We start from the raw sequence: 19893 nt of genomic DNA on the forward strand, positions 1-19893 counted from the left end.
TTATGAACTGGGCATTTGAAAATGGTTGTGTTATTAGATGTCAATTATGCCTCATTAAAGCTGAATTATTAAAAAAACAAACAAAAAGTGAAACTGGTCAGGGACAGTTGGTTGGGCATCTGCCTTTAGCTCAGGTCTTGATCTCAGGGTCCTGGGTTGGAGCCCAGGATCAGGCTTCCTATTCAGTGAAGAGTCTGCTTCTCCCTCTCCCTCTGACCCTCCCCCTGCTTGTGCTCTCTCATTCCTTCCCCTCTCTCTCAAATAAATAAAAAACTTTTAAAGATTTTTTTATTCACTTATTCATGAGAGACATAGAGAGAGAGAGGCAGAGAGGCAGAGACATAGGCAGAGGGAGAAGCAGGTTCTCTGTGGGAGCCTGATGCAGGACTCGATCCCAGGATCCCGGGATCACTATCTGAGCCAAAGGGAGATTCTCAACCACTAAGCCACCCAGGTGCCCCTCAAATAAATAAAATCTTAAAAAAAAAAAAAAAAAACTGGTCAGATGGAGCAGAAGTGCTAGATGTCAGACCTAGGGCTACCTCTGGGGGCGGTGACCTACTGGAAGGGGGCATGAGGGAGTCCCCTGGGGGCTGGGGGTGTTCTGTATTTAGGTCAGAGGAGTGTAAACATTCAGGAAGCTGTACTGCAAAAATGGGCACACCTTGTCATTTGTAGATTATGCCTCAATTAAAAAGAAAGACCCTGGGGTTCAGAGAGGTAAGTAACTCTCCCAAGGTTCCAGCAGGAGAGCATCAGAGCTGTTCTACTCTGGAGCTCAGAACCAAATCCTGGTCTCTTCCTTGACCCCTTCCATTCAATAGCATGGGGATTATAACAGGATACTCTGTTACGTATATCACAATGAGAAAGACAAACTTGAGACATGCAAATGGGTCAATGATCAAGGCCTTTCCAGATGGTGGCAACTGTCACAAATCCAGTGGGCTGAGAGTGACCAGGTGGGAGGGACTGCTTTAGCTAAGAGGTTAGGGAGAGCCTCTTTGAGAAGGTGATGTCCAGCTTTAAAAAAAAAAAAAAGCAGGGGACAGAATGTTCTAAGATGTTCTGGGACATTCCAGAACATTGTAGAAGGGCCAAGAATGTTTCAGAACATTCCAGGTGGAAGTAATGTGTAGGGTTCAAGCCTGGTGCCAGAAAGAGCCTGAGGGACAGAGATGAGACCACATTGTCTGGGGTGATGTGGGCAAGCCTTGGAGTGAGAAGGGAGAGTGTCGACAGTGATGTATTGAGAGCAGCCTCCTTGGTGTGTGGGACACAGCTGTGACCGAGACTGCTAGCGCGTCGCATCTGGCAGGGGGAACATTTATTAAACCAATCATCACACAAGCAAAGAAGCAATAACTTAATTGTCAACATGATAGAGGCTTGATCTGGGGCGTAGTGACTTAGAGGGGCCAGGCTGAGCCAGGAGGTCAGAGGGGGATATTCAGGCTGAAGAACTAGCCAGGAAGAGAAACTTTTAGGTGGAGGAAACGACCTGTGTGGGGAAGGAATCCTGAGGAGGGAGAGCACGAGGAGCCGTGAGGAGACTGGCAGGACTGGGCGTGAAGGGGACAGTGAGCAGTATTAGGGGACATAGGACCCCTGGAGGCTTCAGCTTCCCGGTGGCCCTGACCAGGAACTGGGGCAGCCCCCACCTGGGCCTCAGCCTGAACTGCTCCCCCCACCCCTGCCCGAAGGAAAAGACATGAGTCCCCATCCTCTCCTCCATGTGCTTACGAGTGTTGCCAGGGACACCTGGCTCCCTCTCTCCCTTCCTGGACAGATTACCACCTCTAGGCCCAGAACTCAGGCCTGTCACCAGGGAACCAGGATGCCAGTTGCCATGGCAATGCCACACTACCAGGATACATGGGCGCTCTGGCTTTTACCATGATGCCAGCCACCCACCCACCCTCCATCAGGCCTGTATCAGTGCAGGAGGAAAGCACAGGGAGGGACAGAGGGGGCAATTTCTGCGAGATAACTCACAGAGATGGAAGGACAGATAAGGAAACTGAGGCTCAGAGAGCTATGGAGAGTCAGAGCTCTTCCACCAGGTCACTTCTGCTGGCCCTTAGTCCTTGGAGGAGCCCTGAACAGAGGTAAAGGGCGATCTCACTCCTGATACTCCAGAAGGGGCCAGGAGTTACTTGGCAGAGGAACCTGAAGATTTTTGCTTGGCACTTGGGGTGTCTTCCCCAGAGATCCCAGGCAGCCCTGCTGGGGGACTCCTCAAAAGTCTGCTATGGGTGCTGGGGTCACACTAGACCCAGTCATGCCCTTAGAGAGCATCCAGTTTGGGGTGGGGGTGGAGACAGATCATGAAGCCATAGCCAAATCAATGGAGGAGAAAGACTCAGCGAGTGATGAGCTGAAAGAGGAGGCCTCAGTGAGGAAGGGCTAATAGGTAAAAAATGAATCCAGGGACAGAGCCAGATTATTTAAGGAAAAGAATTCTAAGTAGAGAGCACACCAATGCAAAGGCCCTGAGGTGCATGCTGTGGCAAGGAGAGAGGAAAGTAGAAGGGGAAGGAAGCAGGAGGTAACAGGGGCCAAGCCACGTGGGCCTTGTAGGCAGGGAATGAAGCCCTCAAAAGGGTAGTTGTTGGGGATCCCTGGGTGGCTCAGCGGTTTGGCGCCTGCCTTCGGCCCAGGGCATGACCCTGGAGACCCGGGATTGAGTCCCGTGTCGGGCTCTCTGCAAGGAGCCTGCTTCTCCCTCTGCCTGTGTCTCTGCATCTCTCTCTCTGTTTCTATCATGAATAAATAAATAAAATTTTAAAAAAAGTGTAGATGTTATGAGTGAACATTGCTTTTCTCTGCACACACACACACACACACACACACACCTGGGACACCTGTAACGCACCCACATATCTGGGAGGCCCTGCCTTCTCTTCTGTCTGTCCCTCAAAGACCAACCAAGTCAGCTGCCACCTCTTCAAGCAACCATCACTCACCACATATTTGGAAGAGACTCATCTCCCCACACCACACACCCACAGCGCTCATAGTTTCTACCCACACCACCTGGCATTATTCATTCCACATCTATGAGGCACCCACTCTGGGCCCAGCCCTGGGCTGATCACCAGAGCTTCCAGAATTAATACACTAGACCCACAGCAGCAAAACATACAAATCAAAAAACACTCTGCCCGTGGGGGCTTAGTCCTGAGAGAGGGAAGGAGGGACGAAGAGACTGGGACCAGTCAAGTTTTCAGTTCTAGGAAGCATGACACAAAGTGAATTAAAGCAGGGTAGATTTCAGGCATGTTTGATCCAGGACTCCCAGCAATGGCCCGAGACTCTCTACATCCCTCTAGTAGGCTCTGTCTAGTGGTCTCTCTACATCCCTCTAGTAGGCTCTGTTGTTGTGGTAATAAATGCCCCTTGGCAGCTGCGGACTCACATCCCCCCAGCACAGCAACTCCAACTAACAGTGCATGCCTCTCTCCTAGTAAATTCCACCAATGCCTGACAAGGCTTGGGTCAGGCTGCTCAGCCTTCCCTAAGCCCCATAAGCTTGATCAAACCAAACCAGAGCTCTGTGAAGGAGGAAGAAGAGAGTGCCAGGTGCCAGGTAGGTTCCTATCAAATCCATGAAGGCCTTCCAAGCAGAGAAGCAGCTATAGCAAAGGCCTGGAGGCTGGACCACTGATTGATATTAACGCAGGAAACAATGAGGACAGGACTCATTTTGTCTTCAGACCAAAAGGTATAGGAGGGACATAACAGGAAAGGTGGCTGCCAGGTTGGCAAGTATTGAAAGCCTTTTTTTTTTTTTTAAGACTTTACTTATTCATGAGAGACACATGAGAGAGAGAGAGAGGCAGAGACACAGGCAGAGGGAGGAGCAGGCTCCACGCAGGGAGCCCGATGTGGGACTCGAGCCTGGGTCCCCAGGATCATGCTCCGAGCTGAAGGCAGCGCTAAACCACTGAGCCACCCAGGTTGCCCTGAAAGCCTTTAAAAGGTAAGCAGAGGGGATCCCTGGGTGGCGCAGCGGTTTGGCGCCTGCCTTTGGCCCAGGGCGCGATCCTGGAGACCCGGGATCGAATCCCACATCAGGCTCCCGGTGCATGGAGCCTGCTTCTCCCTCTGCCTGTGTCTCTGCCTCTCTCTCTCTCTGTGACTATCATAAATAAATAAAAAAATTTATAAAAAAAAAAAAAAAAAAAAAAAAAAATAAAAGGTAAGCAGAGGTGGGGCGCCTGGCTGGCTCAGTTGGTTGAGCGTGTGACTATTAATTAATCTCAGGATTGTGAATTCGAGCCCCACATTAGGTGTAGAGATTACTTAAAAATAAAAAATCTTGGATGAGCACTGGGTGTTATACTATATGTTGGTAAATTGAATTTATTTTTTTTAAGATTTTATTTATTTATTCATGAGAGAAAGAGAGAGAGAGAGAGAGGCAGAGACACAGGCAGAGGAAGAAGCAGGCTCCACGCAGGGAGCCCGTTGTGGGACTCCACCCTGGGTCCCCAGTATCAGGCCCTGGACTGAAGGTGGCACTAAACCTCTGAGCCACCCGGGTTCCCGAATTTATTTTTTTAAATATTTTATTTATTTATTCATGAGAGACACACACAGAGAGAGAGAGAGAGGCAGAGACACAGGCAGAGAGAGAAGCAGGCTCCATGCAGGGAGCCCGATGTGGGACTCAATCCTGGGACTCCAGGACCACGCCCTGGGCCAAAGGCAGGTACTAAACCACTGAACCATCCAGGGATCCCCAGTAAATTGAATTTAAATAAAATATTTAAAAATTAATTTAAAAAATAAAAGTCTTAAAAGTAAATAAATAAAAGGTAAACAAAGGAAATCAGGTGGTGTCCAAGGGCAACAGGGAGTCCCACGCGGTCAACAGGGGAGGGACAAAGTTTAACCCCATGTAGGGAATGGACTTGACGAGGTAAGGCTGCTTCTAGAGTCTGAGAAACAGGGAGTCATTCAAGGAAAAATAATTAATAATAATCACTTGTCCCATGCCAGGTCACATGGAAGACCCTTGGGAGCTGCCTTCACAGAGTATAAAATTATGTTAAAGAAGGTCAACCTTGAAACAAGTGACTATTAATCAGCTATAAATGTTATAAGTGTAGGGACAGGAGCCGAACATGGGGATAACAGGGAATGCTGGCCCACTCTCAGGAGGCCAGGATGTCTTTTGCTGAGGAGATCTTTTAGATGAGCACTCAGGCAGAGCAGGACTGTGAGGGAGTTCCTGGCATAGGGACATGCAAATACAAAGGTCCTGGGGCAGGAAGGAACAAGGTAGGCTTCAGGAAGCCAGAGAGAACCACTGTGGCTGGATCATAGTGAGCAATGGGGAGAGCCTCCATAGACATGGTTGGAGATGTTAGCATGGCCAGACTGGGGGATGCCTTATTGGTATATGTGGCTGTTTAGACTCCTTGTGGCAGCAGTAAACCCCAGAAGGGAGTGATATCTGGGATCAGATTGCTTTCTCCTGACAGCTCCAAGCTGCTACATGGAGCTGGAGAGTGGTTGGAGAGGAAGCAGGGAGCTCCAAGGGGAGGTGGGGGCAGTTGTTGAACAAAGGTAGTAGTGGCCTAGACCTTGGTGGTTACCATGGAGATAAAGAGAAGCATGTAGGCTGGGTGGGGGGGGACAGGCCCAGCCAATGGGATAAGGTGGAAGGACAGGGAAGACTCAAGATGCCAGCCAGGTGTTCGGAGCCATTGAGATGGGAGGCTGTGGGCAGCGCCAGTATATGAGGGAAAGGACCACTAGGGTCCCCTTTGAGCTGGACTGAGCAGTTACAGTAGCCATGTAAATAGTGGTAATGGTCACACAATATTGCAGATGAACCTAATGTCACAGAATTGTACATTTAAAAACTGATGAAAGGGGGGAATCCCTGGGTGGCGCAGTGGTTTGGCGCCTGCCTTCAGCCCAGGGCATGATCCTGAAGACCCGGGATCGAGTCCCACGTCGGGCTCCCGGTGCATGGAGCCTGCTTCTCCCTCTGCCTATGTCTCTGCCTCTCTCTCTCTCTCTCTCTCTCTCTCTCTGTTTCTCATGAATAAATAAATGAAATCTTAAAAAAAAAAAAAAACCTGAGGTGAGGTCAAGAGTCTGATGCTTAACCAACGGAGCCACCCAGGTGCCCCACTTTAATCGGTTTTTATTTTTATTTATTTTATTTTTTAATAAAATTTCCACAAGCAGAGGGAGAAGCAGGTTCCATGCAGGGAGCCCGATGTGGGACTCAATCCCGGGTTTCCAGGATCAGACCCTGGGCTGAAGGCAGAGCTAAACCGCTGAAACACCCGGGCTGCCCTCATCTCAGGTCTTGATCTCAAGGTCATGAGTTCAAGCCCCATATTGCACTCCACGCTGGATGTGAAGCCTTAAACAAAAAAAATTTTTAAAGAAAAACTTTTGGGGTGCCTAGGTGACTCAAGTGGTTAAGCATCTGACTCTTGATTTTGGGTCAAGCCATGATCCCAGGGTCATGAGATCAAGCTCCACATCAGGCTCCGTTCTCAGTCAGGAGTCTGCTTGAGATTCTTTCCCTCTCCCTCTGCCTCTCCCCCTACTCCTCTCTCTCCCAAATAAATAAATAAATCTTAAAAAAAAAAAAAAAAAACCTGATTGGGCAGCCCAGGTGGCTCAGCGGTTTAGCGCAGCCTTCAGCCCAGAGTGTGATCCTGGAGACCGGGATCAAGTCCCACGTCGGGCTCCCTGCATGGAGCCTGCTTCTCCCTCTGCCTCTCTCTCTGTCTCTCTCTCTCTCACTCTGTGTGGGTGTGTGTTTCTCATGAATAAAGTCTTTAAAAAAAATAAAATAAAAATAAAAAATAAAATAAATAAAATAAACTGATTAAAATGTGATATGTATATCTTTCCCATCATAAAAAAATAGAGAAAAAACCTTAAAGGTACACTAACTAACAAAATAGAATGGGAACTGGAGTACTTCAGTCATACTGGCCACATTGCAAGGGATCCATAAGGCCATGTGGCTGGGGGTGTTGCAGAAAGAATGCTTCCATCACCGCAGGAAGTTCTACTGGGCAGCATTGGTCTGCCGCTGCTTCTTACCACCACCCAGGTATCATTTCTTGGCAACATTCCAAGGGGCTGCCTTGAAACCCCACTAGGACCCAGAACAATACCTGGAGGACTCAATTGTCTCTTAATGTTGAATCCTGATGCTCATGGTATCAGGCAGGAGCTGCTCAGAATTGATGCCTCAGGACTTGTAGCAAAGGGGCTATTTGCAAAGGTGTTAGCAGGGTTGGGTAACTGATATGAGGGGGGCACAGCACCCTGGGTGAGCAGTAGTGGGGATCTGTGACCATGCATAGGCTGAAGGTTGGGGGGATTCAGGGAGGGACACTAGGAAACATCCTGACTTTTCACTCTTCCTTCCTCCTACCTCCTGCCTGTGCTGATCCCTGCCCACCCTACCTTCCTCCCCGGCTGACTCTAGCAAAAGGCAGAGTGCCCAAGTGGATCACCACCTCCTGGGACACAAGGCAAGGTGAAGGATGGACAGCCAATAATCAGCCCCACTTGGTTCCCTCTAACCCCACCCCGCCCCCACCCACCTGTCACCCATAGGCCTCCATTAGCCTCTGACCACCACACCCTTCATCCCAAACTCTCCCCAGAAATCTGTGGTTGTCAGCAATAGAAACCACTTCAATTGACTGAAGCTATAAGAGGATTTATCTGGAAGGATATGTGGGAGTCTGCAGAATGGGCAGGAAGGATGAGAGCCATGGCTGAGGCCTCATCAGGGTAGGCTGCTCCTTTCCTGCAAGACTCCTTTCAAATGCAAAGTACAGGGTAAGAACGCCAAGTCTAGATCCCTTGGATAGGGAAGGGGATAGGACCCACCATCATCACTCTGCAGTTGCCCCCAGTGAGGCAGTGTGGGACTTGATCTCCAAAAGAAAGGGGTATGGCAACCAGATGGTTGCAATGTTAACAACTATCCTCCTCAAGATTCAACTATGCATTTCATAGGAGGGATCCTAAAAGGGGAGCAAGAAGTGGTACTGACCCATCTGGGCCAAGTGAGTAGCAAAAGTCACTTTTCCAGGGACATCCCTAATCAGAAGTGTGAGATGGGCTGGGCAGCAACAGAGGGTCTGTCCTTCTGTAAGCCATGGGGAGTTCCCAGGGCTGTCCCTATCTCAGAAAGGGCCAAGTGGACACGGGCCATGGCCATGCTCAGACTATTCTCCCAAGGGCAGATGGAAAGACAAACAGAAGTAGGCTCAGTCCAGAATATCTTTTATATACATGGTTTATTCCTTCTGACCCCCATGTTGCAACCCCAGCCTCAGTCGCCCTCCCAGCATGGAGCTACAACCCCACCAACTCTCTCAGGGGCCTCCTCTCTTGGGACTGGATCTCTGGAGGGGGGGTGGGGAGGAGGGAGCCCTAGCACAAGGTGGTTCCCCTGTGCCCTCAGCCCCGACTCTCCAAGGGAGAAAGGAGGAAGGCAGCACAGAACTGGGGTTTGAATACTCAAGAAGCTACAAGATAGAAGACAAAAGTAGCACACTCTGGGGGAGGGGAGCAGGGAGGAACCAAAATCAGATCCCACCCACCCCCCCAGTGGGGGCACGGCAATTCCAGGACCCAGAGGGGCAAAGAGCGGGACTGGGGAAAGGAGGATTGGGGGTAGAGGAGCCCAAGGATGGTCCCACCCTGACCTGGATTCCTGGGCACAGAGCAAGCGAGGCCCGAGGAGCCCGTGCACTTGGTGATGCATGGGCAGATGAAGACCTACAGCTTGGTCAGGTCCAGCTTCAGCTTGTAGGGTGGGGGGCTGTCCCCAAAGGCATGCGATGGGGGAGGATACAGGGGCCAGTCTGGCTCTACCATGAAGCCCTTGTGCTGCTCCAGGGTCAGGGGCTGCAGGGGGAGGAAGAGGGAGGGAGGGAGGGCTACTGAGCCCCCACCCTGCCAAGGCTCCTTCCCACCCCTGATCTCAAGTCACCCCAACTAAGGGTTGGCTCTGTTCCCCCCGCTTCATAAGGAAGTGAAGAAACTTGCCCAGTGTCACACAACAAGCCAGGGGACCCTGCCTCCAGGGGAGAGTGGGTGGCCCAAGGAGCAGCCCTCTCCCACCCCTCCACCCGGCCCCGCCCACCTGGAACTTGAGGTGCTGGCCAGGTGCGGTCACCAGGGTGGAGCAGCTCAGCCACAGCATCACCAACACAGAAAGGAAGAGGCAGCAGGCCAGGATCCAGCGAGGGAGCCCTGAGCGCCTGGCCCACCCAGAGCCCAGACGGCACGCTCAGTGGTCCTAGTGGAGTTTGGGAAACCCTCCCCTCCAGCTACACTCCCATCCCACCCCCAGGGTCCTGCCACCCACCGGGACATGCAACTGAGGAAGTCGTTGTCCTGCAGCTCATCAGACTCCACTTTGGCCTTACTGCTGGTCTTGACTCGGATCTTGGCCTTCCTTACCTTGTCCAAGGGGCCTACAGGGTCTGAGAGACAGGTCACCTCTTAGCAGCCCCCAGGCCACCCCCAGGAGGCCACAGCAGCCATGGAGAGGAGAAAAGAGGTCAGGACCTAGGGTAGTGGGACATGGAACCCTAGAGTAGATCAGAACCCTGGGAAATGGACTGTGGAACCCTGGAGATAGACCATGGAACCCTATGGAACCCTAGGAGATGGATCATGGAATCCTGGGAAATGGACCATGGAGCCCTAGGAGATAGATCATGGAATGGAGGAAGATGAATCACAAAATCCTGGGAGACAGACCCTGGGAGGTGGACCAAGGAAGCCTGGGAAAAGGATCATGAATCCCCAGAAGAATCACAGAACCCTGGAGATGGACTGTGAAATCCTGGGAAACAGACCACAGAACCATGGGGGATGGGTCATAGAACCCTGGAAGATTGGCCAAGGGACTCTAAGAGTTGGGAGACAGAAATCCCATTCCTAGAGGGTTCATTTTCCAAAAGGATTCCTTAGAGCAGTGGAGCCACCTGTGGAAGGAACTTTGGTCTAGACCTGGACCTTACCCACGTGCACCTCCAAGGCCTCAGGGTGGGACCCCCGCCAGGTCACTTCTACTCGCTGCAGACGGGCCCCCTCATGCCCTAGGCTCTCTACCACAGGCTGGGTCTGGGTCAGGAACAAGACAGCATAGAAGAACCATTTAGAAAGGTGCCACCTTGGCCCTGGGAAGCACATCTCTATGTCCCATGCCCAGCTGGCACTTAGTTCCACTGGGTGCAGAGAGGACACCCTTCCGTGGGGCTGTGGGCTTTGACATCAGGGATATGGTTCTCTGCTCGTGGGCATCTCAATTCCTCTTGACCCCATCCTTTAGCTCTTGAAGTAGAACACTATCTAGACCAAGCCAATAAAATCACAGGGATTGGCTGAGATGGTCCCATGACCCAGCCAGGGCCAATCAAAGTAAGTCCTGATTTCGTTAAGACTTCAGAGAGGTTATCATCTAGAGCCTTAGGCAATTACCCAGCTTCAGGAGGAAAGAGCTGGCCTGGGAATGCAGCCCCCACAAAGGAAAGCAGAATCAAGTCAAGGGGAGGGAGACAGCGAACCCGAGTCTAGCTGTGTCTGAACATTGATCACCTGAGGACTTTGCATCCCATGAGCCAAGAACCAATGCATCCCACATTCTGACCCTGATCACCTGCCTACCACCCTGGCATGGCCCCTGCCAGACCCCTCACCTGAAACACGACCACCTTCCCATTGTCAGTCTGCAGGTAGTACGTCCAGGTGGAGGAGACAAAGCCCTGGGCTGAGTTGACGAGGTCATTGCAGAGGGTGGAAAACAAGTCCAGGAGCGAAAGGGCCCCGCTTGGAGCTTCCAAGACCTTTCTCTGCCAAGGGAAAGCCCAAGGCAAAGACATGAGGGAGGTGAGTTGGGATAATTCACCGTGATTAGAATTTGCTAAGTGGGTTGGGACAACAGGGCTTCATACCATGAACGTTGCATTTGGCTCACTGTTGCCCTTGGAGAAGTGGATTGCCCTCTCTGAGCCCTAAAATGGGGATGATGCTTTTCCATCATGGGGCTGTTACGAGTTTTCTACTAGACGATGGCACAGCACTCTGGCCTAATATGTAGTAGCTGCTATTATTTAAATTTTCACATCATCATTCTTATGTTGACAGTGTCAGGGGAGAATTTGGAACAGAAGGGAATGGTAGGGCAGCCCCGGTGGCACAGCGGTTTGGCGACGCCTGCAGCCCGGGGCGTGATCCTGGAGACCGGGGATCAAGTCCCATGTCAGGCTCCCTGCATGGAGCCTGCTTCTCCCTCTGCCTGTGTCTCTGCCTCTCTCTCTCGGTCTCTCTCTCTGTGTTGCTCATGAATAAATAAATAAAATCTTAAAAAAAAAGAAGGGAATGATAGTGCAGCATGCTTTTATGAACAATGAAGGCCTGGAGGAGGTGGAGGACAATGGGTGAGGGGGAAGAGCTTTCTGGGGAATCTCAGTCCATGGATCTCTGGATGTGATAAATGACTTCCTGTGCCTTAGTTTCCCCTGACACAGTGTTTCCTAGACTCACTCATGGACATACCAGGTGATCAGTTGTTATTTCTCCCTGGGGTGGGGGTGAGGGGGTTGTTCTTCCCCAAAACTCAGTTCTCAGTGCCCCTTCCCATGATAATGACCACCTGTTCACCAAAAGGAAAGTGCTTAGACCTGCACCTGGCATGCAGTAGGTGTATTCAATAAAGTTAGCTATGATAGCTGAAGATGAGTGAGGCGAGGGGTGGTCACAAGCCTTGGTGGTACTGGCTTTAGACCCTATCTCTAGGGACGCCTAGGTGGCTCAGTGGTTGAGCATCTGCCTTTGGCTTGGGGTGTGATCCTGGGGTCCCGGGATTGGGTTCTGCATCAGGCTCTCTGCAGGGAGCCTGCTTCTCCCTCTGCCCATGTCCCTGCCTCCCTCTGTGTGTCTCTCATGAATAAATAAATAAAATCTTAAAAAAAATAAATCCCATCTCTTATACAGCCCTAACTGTGTGACCTCGGTCATTGCTTTGTGGGCACGAAATGACAGTGACACTGTCCCAGGTGCCTCTAGGTGGCACGAGGAACTTGGTACAGGCTGTGGTCAGGACTGGACCAGGGCAAATAATGGATAAACTCTGGCTGTTTCCTGCCATTTACTCCTTGTAAGGTGATGGGAGGGGAGAGCACTTCCCATATCACAGAGATGATAACTGAAGCTTGAGACAAGCCATGACTCCATCGAGGATACCCAGTAAGCAAGCCCAGAACTGACTATAGAGCCTGGGAGATTCTGGACGTGAGTGCAGATTTGGGGGGCAGCGCATAGAGAGGAGGGGGAAGGGTCCCAGGGCCACAGGTGGGAGGGCACCCACCTTCTGCTCTGGCTCAGGCTCAGGTTCAGGCTCCGGCTCCGGGTTCTGGCTCCAGCAGCCCTCGCTGCAGGCCTGCTGCTCCGTTTCCTTCACATAGGCCTCCACACAGGCTGGGGGTGAGGTGGGAGGGGGAGGGGGCAGAAGGGGTGACTGGAGGGTGACCCTTCCCAGGCCACCTCTCCCCACCTGGGCCCACCCGGCCAGCCCTCACCTGCTTCACACTCAGTCTGGGTGGCATTAGGCTTGGAGCTCCTTGCCACAAATCGGCAGATGGAGAAGAGGCGGCAGCCACGCTCACAAGCGCTGATCAGGACAGCCCTGTCATACTCATATGGGGACTCAGAAGGTTCCTCCTCCTCAAGCTCTGCCTGGGAGAGGAAACATGGGGGTTCAGGCCAAGGGGAGGGGTAGGAGGAGGTCGGCACTGGAAGCACCCCACTCAGAGCAGGACATAGATTCGTTGTCCTCTCCTCCTCCTCTCCCAAATCCAGAGAGACTGAGGTAGGGAGGAGAAGGCTAAGAATATCAGTGGGGGTTCTTAGCTCCAAGGAAGAGAGGGGGATGGACCATGGAGGACACTGGATTTGGGCAATGGTTGTAAAATGGATAAGCTGGAGAGAAATGCACCCCCCTCCGGCCCCCACATCAAGAGGGTAGGGATTGAGGGGGACCCTCAGGCCTGAGGAAGGAGGGAGGAGGCTAAGAGGAGGAGGTTCTGTCATCTTCTCTGGACCGGGAAAATGGAGATCCAGCTGGTAGGGGTGAGGCTACGAATGGGGGCTGGTAGCTCTTGGGGGGTGGGTAGGGAGGAGGATGTGGAAAGAGGAGGAGAGGACCGTCAGACCCGAGGGATGTGGGGGATGGGCGCCCCTGGGTCTTTGCGCAGCAGAGCGGAGCCAGAGCCGGCGAGATGGCCTAAGAAGCCTCAGTCCCCTCTCCTTTGGGGGCCCCCCAACTCCGGATTCATCGGAGGGCCTCGCATCTCCAAACCCTCTCCCATCAGAGGGACCACCCCGCCCCTCCCCCGCGGGAGAGACAAGCCCCATCTCCATCGGAGGGACCCCCGACCCCAGCGCTCGCCTCGACAGAAGGGACTCCAGTCCTTCCCTCACCAGAGGGACCCACTTCCATTGTTGAACCCCCGTCTCCGACTCCTTCCCGCTCCGAAGCGTCCTTATCTAGCGCTCGCAACAGAGGGAACCGCAACCCCAGCCCCTCCCCCACCGCAGAGATCTCGGGATCTCCGGCTGGCGCCGCATGCGCTTCACCTGCGAGAGCTGCGGACCAGGATAGCGGTCGCGGCACCGCAGCTGGCAGCTCTGCGTATCCCCCAGTTGCGGGGCGAAGGGGTCGCGGGCTGGCGGCGCGGGGGTGGCAGGTGGAGGCTGCAGCAGTAGCAGCAGCAGCAGCGGCAGCAGCGCGACCGAAGCCATGGCCGTGCCGGGAGCGAGGGGCTCGGGGGACGCCGGCTCCTGGCAGGCACCGAGGATGCAGCGGTGGCGGCGGGGACCGGGTCGCTGACGTCACCCGAGCGAGGCAGCCTGGGAAGGGGGGGCGGGGGGATGCGGAGAACGGGCGGGGGAGCGGCGCTGCGGCACGGTCGGGGTGCGGGTGGGGCGGGGCAGGTGGACCACGATCCCCCGCCGGCTGTCCCATCTCGGGGGTGCCGTGACACCTCTCTCGTATCCACGGGCTAGAGGACCTGTGCCAGCGCTAAAGGGCCAAAAGGAAACAAATAGAGTGATGGGATGGGGTTTCTATTGGCCAGGGGATTCCGGGAGGGCCTCCCCGAGGAGGCAAAATTGAGCCGGCCACGCGGGGAGGGCGATCCAGGCAAAGGGAACACCGAGTGCCTTGGGGCGGGCAAGAGAGTTGGAAGAAGAGGTAGGAGGGCGGTGGCGCTGGAGCCAGAGACTGGAGATGGAGCGACATGAGTGGGGGTCACAGCACTGGGTTAGCGAAGGCCTCAGGAAGGTCTGTGTACCCTAGTGAGGGGGGCAGCAACTTTGTAATTGGTTTGCCCCTTGTAGGAAGCCCTCGCAAGCCCTTCTGTTCCCCCCAGCCTCGCCCCCTTCTGGCCCAGCCCTGATCCACAGGCCTAAGGGACCTAGAGCTCTCTACCCCAACTGGGGGCCTCTCGCCCGGAGCTGAGTGGGAAGGGGCACAGAGGAGCAAGTATGTGCGGGTGGAAGTGCTGCTACAATTCCTAATTCTTGTGGGAAAACTTGGGATCGACAGGGACACTCCTGGCTTCCATAACTCCCATACTCCAAGGTGACAGATTGTAGCCCCGTGAATCTCGGTTAAAGAGGTCTCCTTCGCTTCCTCTCCATCTGTCAGGCGTGGAGGGGGGGGGGGCGCCTCTCTAAGGCTAGGTCCTCTGGAAAGATGACCCCCCCCTCCCTGCTGACATGCCCCGTGCAGGTGCCTGCCCAGGTCGCGCGGCCGCCCTTGTGGCTTCCATCTATGCTCCGCCCCCACAGACCGGGCGGCAGCCGCTGGAGGTCGGCGGGTCAGAGGGCGCCGCAGGTTCCGGCCGAGGAGGAAGGGACCCCGGGGGGGCCTGGCGCACCCCCTCCCCTGGCCGGCCGCGGCGCTTTCATCTCCGCGGCCTCTGCCGGCCCCCACGTGGCTTAATCAGGCGCGGCTGTGCCTGGCGGACCCTGAACATCTGGATCCCGGCGCGGCCCCTCCCCCGCCCCGCCCCTCCTGGGCTGCGCCGCTGCGACCCTGCGCCAAGGGCCTCCAGCCCGCGATTTTCGCGAAAGCGAGGGAACCCCCGGGTCTAACGTCCCGCGAGTCAGGGCCTGTGCCTTGGGATATAGCCATTGGTTAAGATCGATGCTGTCTCCCATTTCACAGGTGGGAAACAAGCTCCAGGACCCCTCTGCAGAGCTAGGATTCAAGCCCACACATGTCAATTCAGAGCCCTGAGCGCTTAAGCTCCCTCACAATTACTGTGCTTCATTCATTCCAAACAAAGCCCTTCCCAGGTATTTTCTTGCAACAACCCCTAAGGAAGTACCCGTAGCGTTGTCTAATTTACAGATGAGGAAACTGAGGCTCGGGGTGGGAGAAGGAGTGGGCCCAGATACAAGCGAAAGAAGCCAAGGGAGGCGGGCGGAGGTTGGAGCATCGGGCACAGGAGGGAGCTTAAAGCGCAACAGGAAGGAAGGACTCCCCGCATCCTCTGGCAGAAGGGGAAACTGAGGCCAGAGAAGGGGCGCTGGTCTAGGTTGCCGGAGTTGAACCAGAGGGCTGGGTTGCCGCCCCCCCACCCCCCTTTCCGCTCTACGAGGCCGCTGGGGGCGGGAGCGGAAGGAGGACTTGACCCTGGCCCCCCAGGTGAGCCCCCGCGCCCCTCCTGCCGTTCCCGAGGGAGCAGGTCCAGGTGAGGGGCGGAGGGCCGGCGGGCGGCCGGGGTCGGGTTTCAGGAAATCCGCCGACATTCCTTCGGGGCTTAAGAGGGAAAGTTGACTCGGCGCCGCCCCTCGCCCCCCCCCCCACTTCCTACCCCCCGGGGCGGCCCGGCCGGGGGCGGCAGGCGCGGGGCGCTGCGGCGGGCCTGGGCGTGAATCAGCGGCGGGCCGGGCGTCCGGGAAGCGGCGGCCGAGGTCAGGGCGGGCATTGGACAAGCGCCCTTTGTCCCTTGCCGCCCTCACCACGACCCCGCTGACCCCCACCCTCAAGCTGGGTACAGGCTGAGGAGGAGGCACGGCACCCTGGCGCCGGCGCTTGCTGACAGTGGGGGTGGGGGGGAAGGGGCACAGCTGTCACCCCCCGCACACACACCGCAGCTGGCGCCTCCTGCAACCCAGACATCCGAGGTTCTCCAGGATACAGAGGGGCAGAGAACGCAGGCCTCCGTGGCGGGGTGTGCAGGGGTCCTGACCTAGACCTAGGCAGCACTCCTGAGGTCCCACCTCCAATGCCTACGGGGTCTGAATTTTTCAAGTGCAGTGTCCAAAGCTTTGAACCTAGGCATCCCAGCTACCCAGGCTCAAACTCCAGGGTAGAAATGATAAAGCCCCACCTTCTCCCAAACACAGGTCTTGAACCCAGGTTCTGCTGTCCCAACCTCATGTCCAGGTCTGGACCCACATTGCCCCTGTTTCCTGGGAATGCAGGCCTGGAACACATGGGCAGAAAATCCTATACTGAGGGGCCCTGAGCATGGGGGTCTCAGCATGGGAGAAGCAGTTCTGTGCTCTGCTCACTCCCACTGGCTCTCCTTTCCTATGGGCCACTGAAGGTGCTATTACCACTGCCTTTTCCCCTGTGTCCCCTCAATGCTCTCCAATTACACAGGAGCTAGGGCTGGACCATCTCCCCCAACTGAATCCTTAGATGCAGAGTGTGCAGACTAAGAAGGAGCCCTCCCCCTGCCCTGGGAGGGCCCTCTCTTCATCTGCCCCCTCAGTACATTCCCAGCCACCTTCAAGGACTTGGGTCAATATTTGCCAGAAGTTCCGTCAATGCTGGTTCCCCTGCCAGTGCAAAAGGCGGTGGGACTGGGAAGGAAAGGGTTAAGCGGCTGGGAGCACTGAAGGCAGGGAAGCCAGCACCTGGGGGTCAAATCTCTTTCCTTAAAGTCAAAGGTATGAAGTGAAGATTACCCAGGGGATAAAGGGCTTGCTCAGGGCAGGGCTGGGCAAATGATCCTTACCCTTCTATGGGTAAGGACCAGAGAGGGATGGTTACCAGCTTGGGTCACATAGCAAGTCAGGGGTGTGGGTCTTACTGGGACCCCAAGTAGCATGATTCATTGGGATTGAGTTTTCTTGCCACTTGGAAGAACTGAGAATTCCCCATCCTTCCATTTTGCAAATATTCCTTTAGCTCTTCTGTGGCCCTCACTGGGCCCAGCATGAGGTCCTAATGGCTCTCAGGGCACTCAGAGTTTTAAAGAAAATAAGTCTCAAGAGAAAGACCAGGTTCAAAGAGCTGTGTTACAAAGACAACTTTAAAAGGTGAAGGGGATGAAGAGTGCCTGGAAGGGGGGGGGGCTCTGAGGTGACACTTGACCCACGACCTGACGGAAGAAAAGGTGCTAAGTGGGAGGGGGGAGGGGGAGATGTGGGGGAAACGCATCCCTGCAGAGGGAACAGCAAATCTGCAAAGACCCTGTGATAGCAACAAGCATGGTGTGTTTGGGAAACAGGGCTGCAGTGGCTGGAGCGAAGTGAGGGAGAGGAAAGGGAAAAGGAGAATGAAGGAGAAGCAGGGAGAGGAGGGGGGATAGGGTGGCTGGGCAGAAAAGACCCGCTTTGCTTCTTTTAAAAGCTCCCTCTGCCTGCTGTGCAGACAAGGGCAGGAGGGTCGCCAGGGAAGCCCAGGAGGAAGCCAGGCAGTATCCCAGAGGGAGATGGTGGGGCCTGGACCCGGATGGGGTGGGGAGAAGGGGTCAGAATCTCAGAATGGGGATGTGTTTTGGAATCAGAGCCAACAGGATTTGCTGATGGATTGGACGTGGGGGATGAGCGAAGGAGAGAGTTGTCACGCACGCCTCCAGGTCTCTGGCCCGAGCACCTGGGTGGGTGGGGGAACCTTTTCCCGAAACCCGGGGATGACTGGGGGGAGGAGCAGAGATTGGGGGGAAAATATCAAGATTTAACTCCAGGAGCCTGAAGTCCTCCAGGAGGGAGTCAAACTTTTCAGGGCAGAGGTTGTGGGGGAGGGACGTGGGTATGCTGGAAACACAATTCCAGTCCAGAACTGCCACCGCCTCTTAACCCTCTGGATCACCTGGCAGGTGGAACTATGGCCCCTTTTTTCAGAGGTGACAAACTGAGACTGGGGACCATCCCTGCTCCAAAAGAACATGCCTCCAGTGCCAGACACTGTGCCAAGGGCTTCGACTGTGGCACCTTCTGTAACATTTCATCCTCTCACAGCTGGCTGGGAGCTGCCCACTGTACAGAGCAGAAAACTGAGGCTGAGAGGCCTGATTGCATCAGTAAATAGCAGTGTACCACTCCAGGGCTTTACTCTCCCCCTTATAAGCCCATCCAGAATCCAGATCCTGGGTGTGCAGAGCCTCCAGGATCCTGTCTTCCAATCAGTCTGGGGTCTAAACTGGGGATCCAAGTAACAGGGGTGGAGGGTAGTCTTGAGCAAACAATGTGGGGACTCCTGAGTCACCCTCAGACACTTTTACCCTGTTGACTGGTTAGGGATCTGGAAAGAGGGTCCAGGCCTCTAAGGGAACCCCCCTGTAAGGGGAAGTTAGAGCCCTTCCTCTCTCTGGGCATACCGCTGGGGGCAGGGCTGAGACTCCAACTTCGGGGCTGGAGGTTCCCTGGAACTCTCATCCCCCTTAGCACCCCCTAAGCCTCGCCTTGGAAGCCAGGAGCCCTTCTATCGGGCGCAGAATCGGGTGCTGCCCAAGAGGAGGCGGGTGAGGCACCCCGGCCAGGAGGGGTCCCGAAACCCAAGCAGTGGCCAAGAATAATAACACGGAGAAGGATCCCAGCGCAAAAAAAAGGAAGACAGACTCTATGCGTCGCTCCCGGCAGCCGGCGTTACCTGGAGTCGGCGGGCGGCGGCCGCCGGAGCGATTACTCACTGCGTGGCGCACCCCACCCGCGGGCCGCTGAACTGATGTTTCCGTGGGGAGGGGTGTCACTGAGTCGGGGGGGAGCTCCTTACGGCTCTCCTGGGAATCCTCCGCGTCCCGCTTGCGGGACCTCAGCAAACCCCGGTTCCCGCTCCCACGGGGGCCCATTTCTCCGCGTCTGTACACGCGAGAGCTCCCTTCTAAGGTCCCCAGGAGCCCCCCGAGGAATCTCAGCTCTGTCCTGCGTGAAGTGGACAGCTGAGCCAGGGCGAGGGCCCGGGACTCCGTTGCCTTCCAGCTTTTTCTCAGTCTTCCCTCCAGCAAAGCCTGGGACCGAGGCTGCGCGCGGAGGACCAAGGAGAGGCGGGATGAAGTGGGAGGCGGGGGGCGCTGGGCCGAGAGCGATGGGACCCGCGCGTCCAGGGCGTGGGGCTGGGGAGGGTGCGACTCTTAGGCCCCTGGGGAAGGACGCGGGGTGGAAATGGGAGCAGGCGGGGCTCGGGGACCACTCCGGGGGGGCGGGGCCAAAAGCTGGGGTGGGGGCCGAGACAGGATGGGAGGAGGAGCGGGCCTGGGCCGGGGGCCGCAGGAGACACTTAGGGGCACAGGGCTGAGAGCAGGGCGCAGGGAAGTGGGCAGGGGTATGGAAGCGGGATTGGGGGAGCCAGGTCCCAGATTGGGGGTGGGGAGCCTGGAGCTGGCGGGGTTGGAAAGAGAGTTCTCAGGCTGGTAGGGGCTGAGTGGGGGCTTCCGGGCGGCGGGACAGGGCGCGCGCGATGCGCGGCGGGGCGGAGGCCGGACGGGTGGGGCGCGCGGTGCCCGCGGGCGGGCGCGCGGCGGGGAGGCCGGTGCGGGGCCCGCCGCCCCCCCGGGGCCGGGCCGGGCCGGGGGCGGGGCCGGGCGGGGCCAGCGGCGCATTAGCGCCTTGTCAATTCGGCTGCTCAGACTTGCTCCGGCC

General features: G+C 55.6%; 1 protein-coding gene across 1 annotated transcript; it reads right to left on the bottom strand.

Moving 5' to 3' along the window:
• Positions 1 to 8275: 8275 nt before the first annotated feature.
• Positions 8276 to 14079, bottom strand: TMEM59L (transmembrane protein 59 like). The gene is made up of 8 exons (XM_025989603.2): positions 13648 to 14079; positions 12591 to 12747; positions 12380 to 12489; positions 10710 to 10862; positions 10032 to 10134; positions 9371 to 9488; positions 9146 to 9263; positions 8276 to 8907 (listed from the first exon to the last, which is right to left on the bottom strand). The coding sequence occupies exons 1-8, from the start codon at positions 13810 to 13812 to the stop codon at positions 8779 to 8781; spliced, it is 1053 nt and encodes a 350-aa protein (XP_025845388.1). The 5' UTR covers positions 13813 to 14079; the 3' UTR covers positions 8276 to 8778.
• Positions 14080 to 19893: the final 5814 nt, after the last annotated feature.

Source organism: Vulpes vulpes, chromosome 9, assembly GCF_048418805.1.
Source record: "Vulpes vulpes isolate BD-2025 chromosome 9, VulVul3, whole genome shotgun sequence".
In the NCBI taxonomy this organism is placed as follows: Eukaryota; Metazoa; Chordata; class Mammalia; order Carnivora; family Canidae; genus Vulpes; species Vulpes vulpes.

Excerpts from the sequence above, each read along its gene's own strand:
- TMEM59L (XM_025989603.2), bottom strand. The coding sequence starts at position 13,812 with ATGGCTTCGGTCGCGCTGCTGCCGCTGCTGCTGCTGCTACTGCTGCAG. Across the intron at positions 10,863-12,379 it reads AGCCTGAGCCAGAGCAGAAG|AGAAAGGTCTTGGAAGCTCC; the intron begins GTGGGTGCCCTC and ends TTCCCTTGGCAG. Across the intron at positions 8,908-9,145 it reads GCCAGCACCTCAAGTTCCAG|CCCCTGACCCTGGAGCAGCA; the intron begins GTGGGCGGGGCC and ends CTCCCCCTGCAG.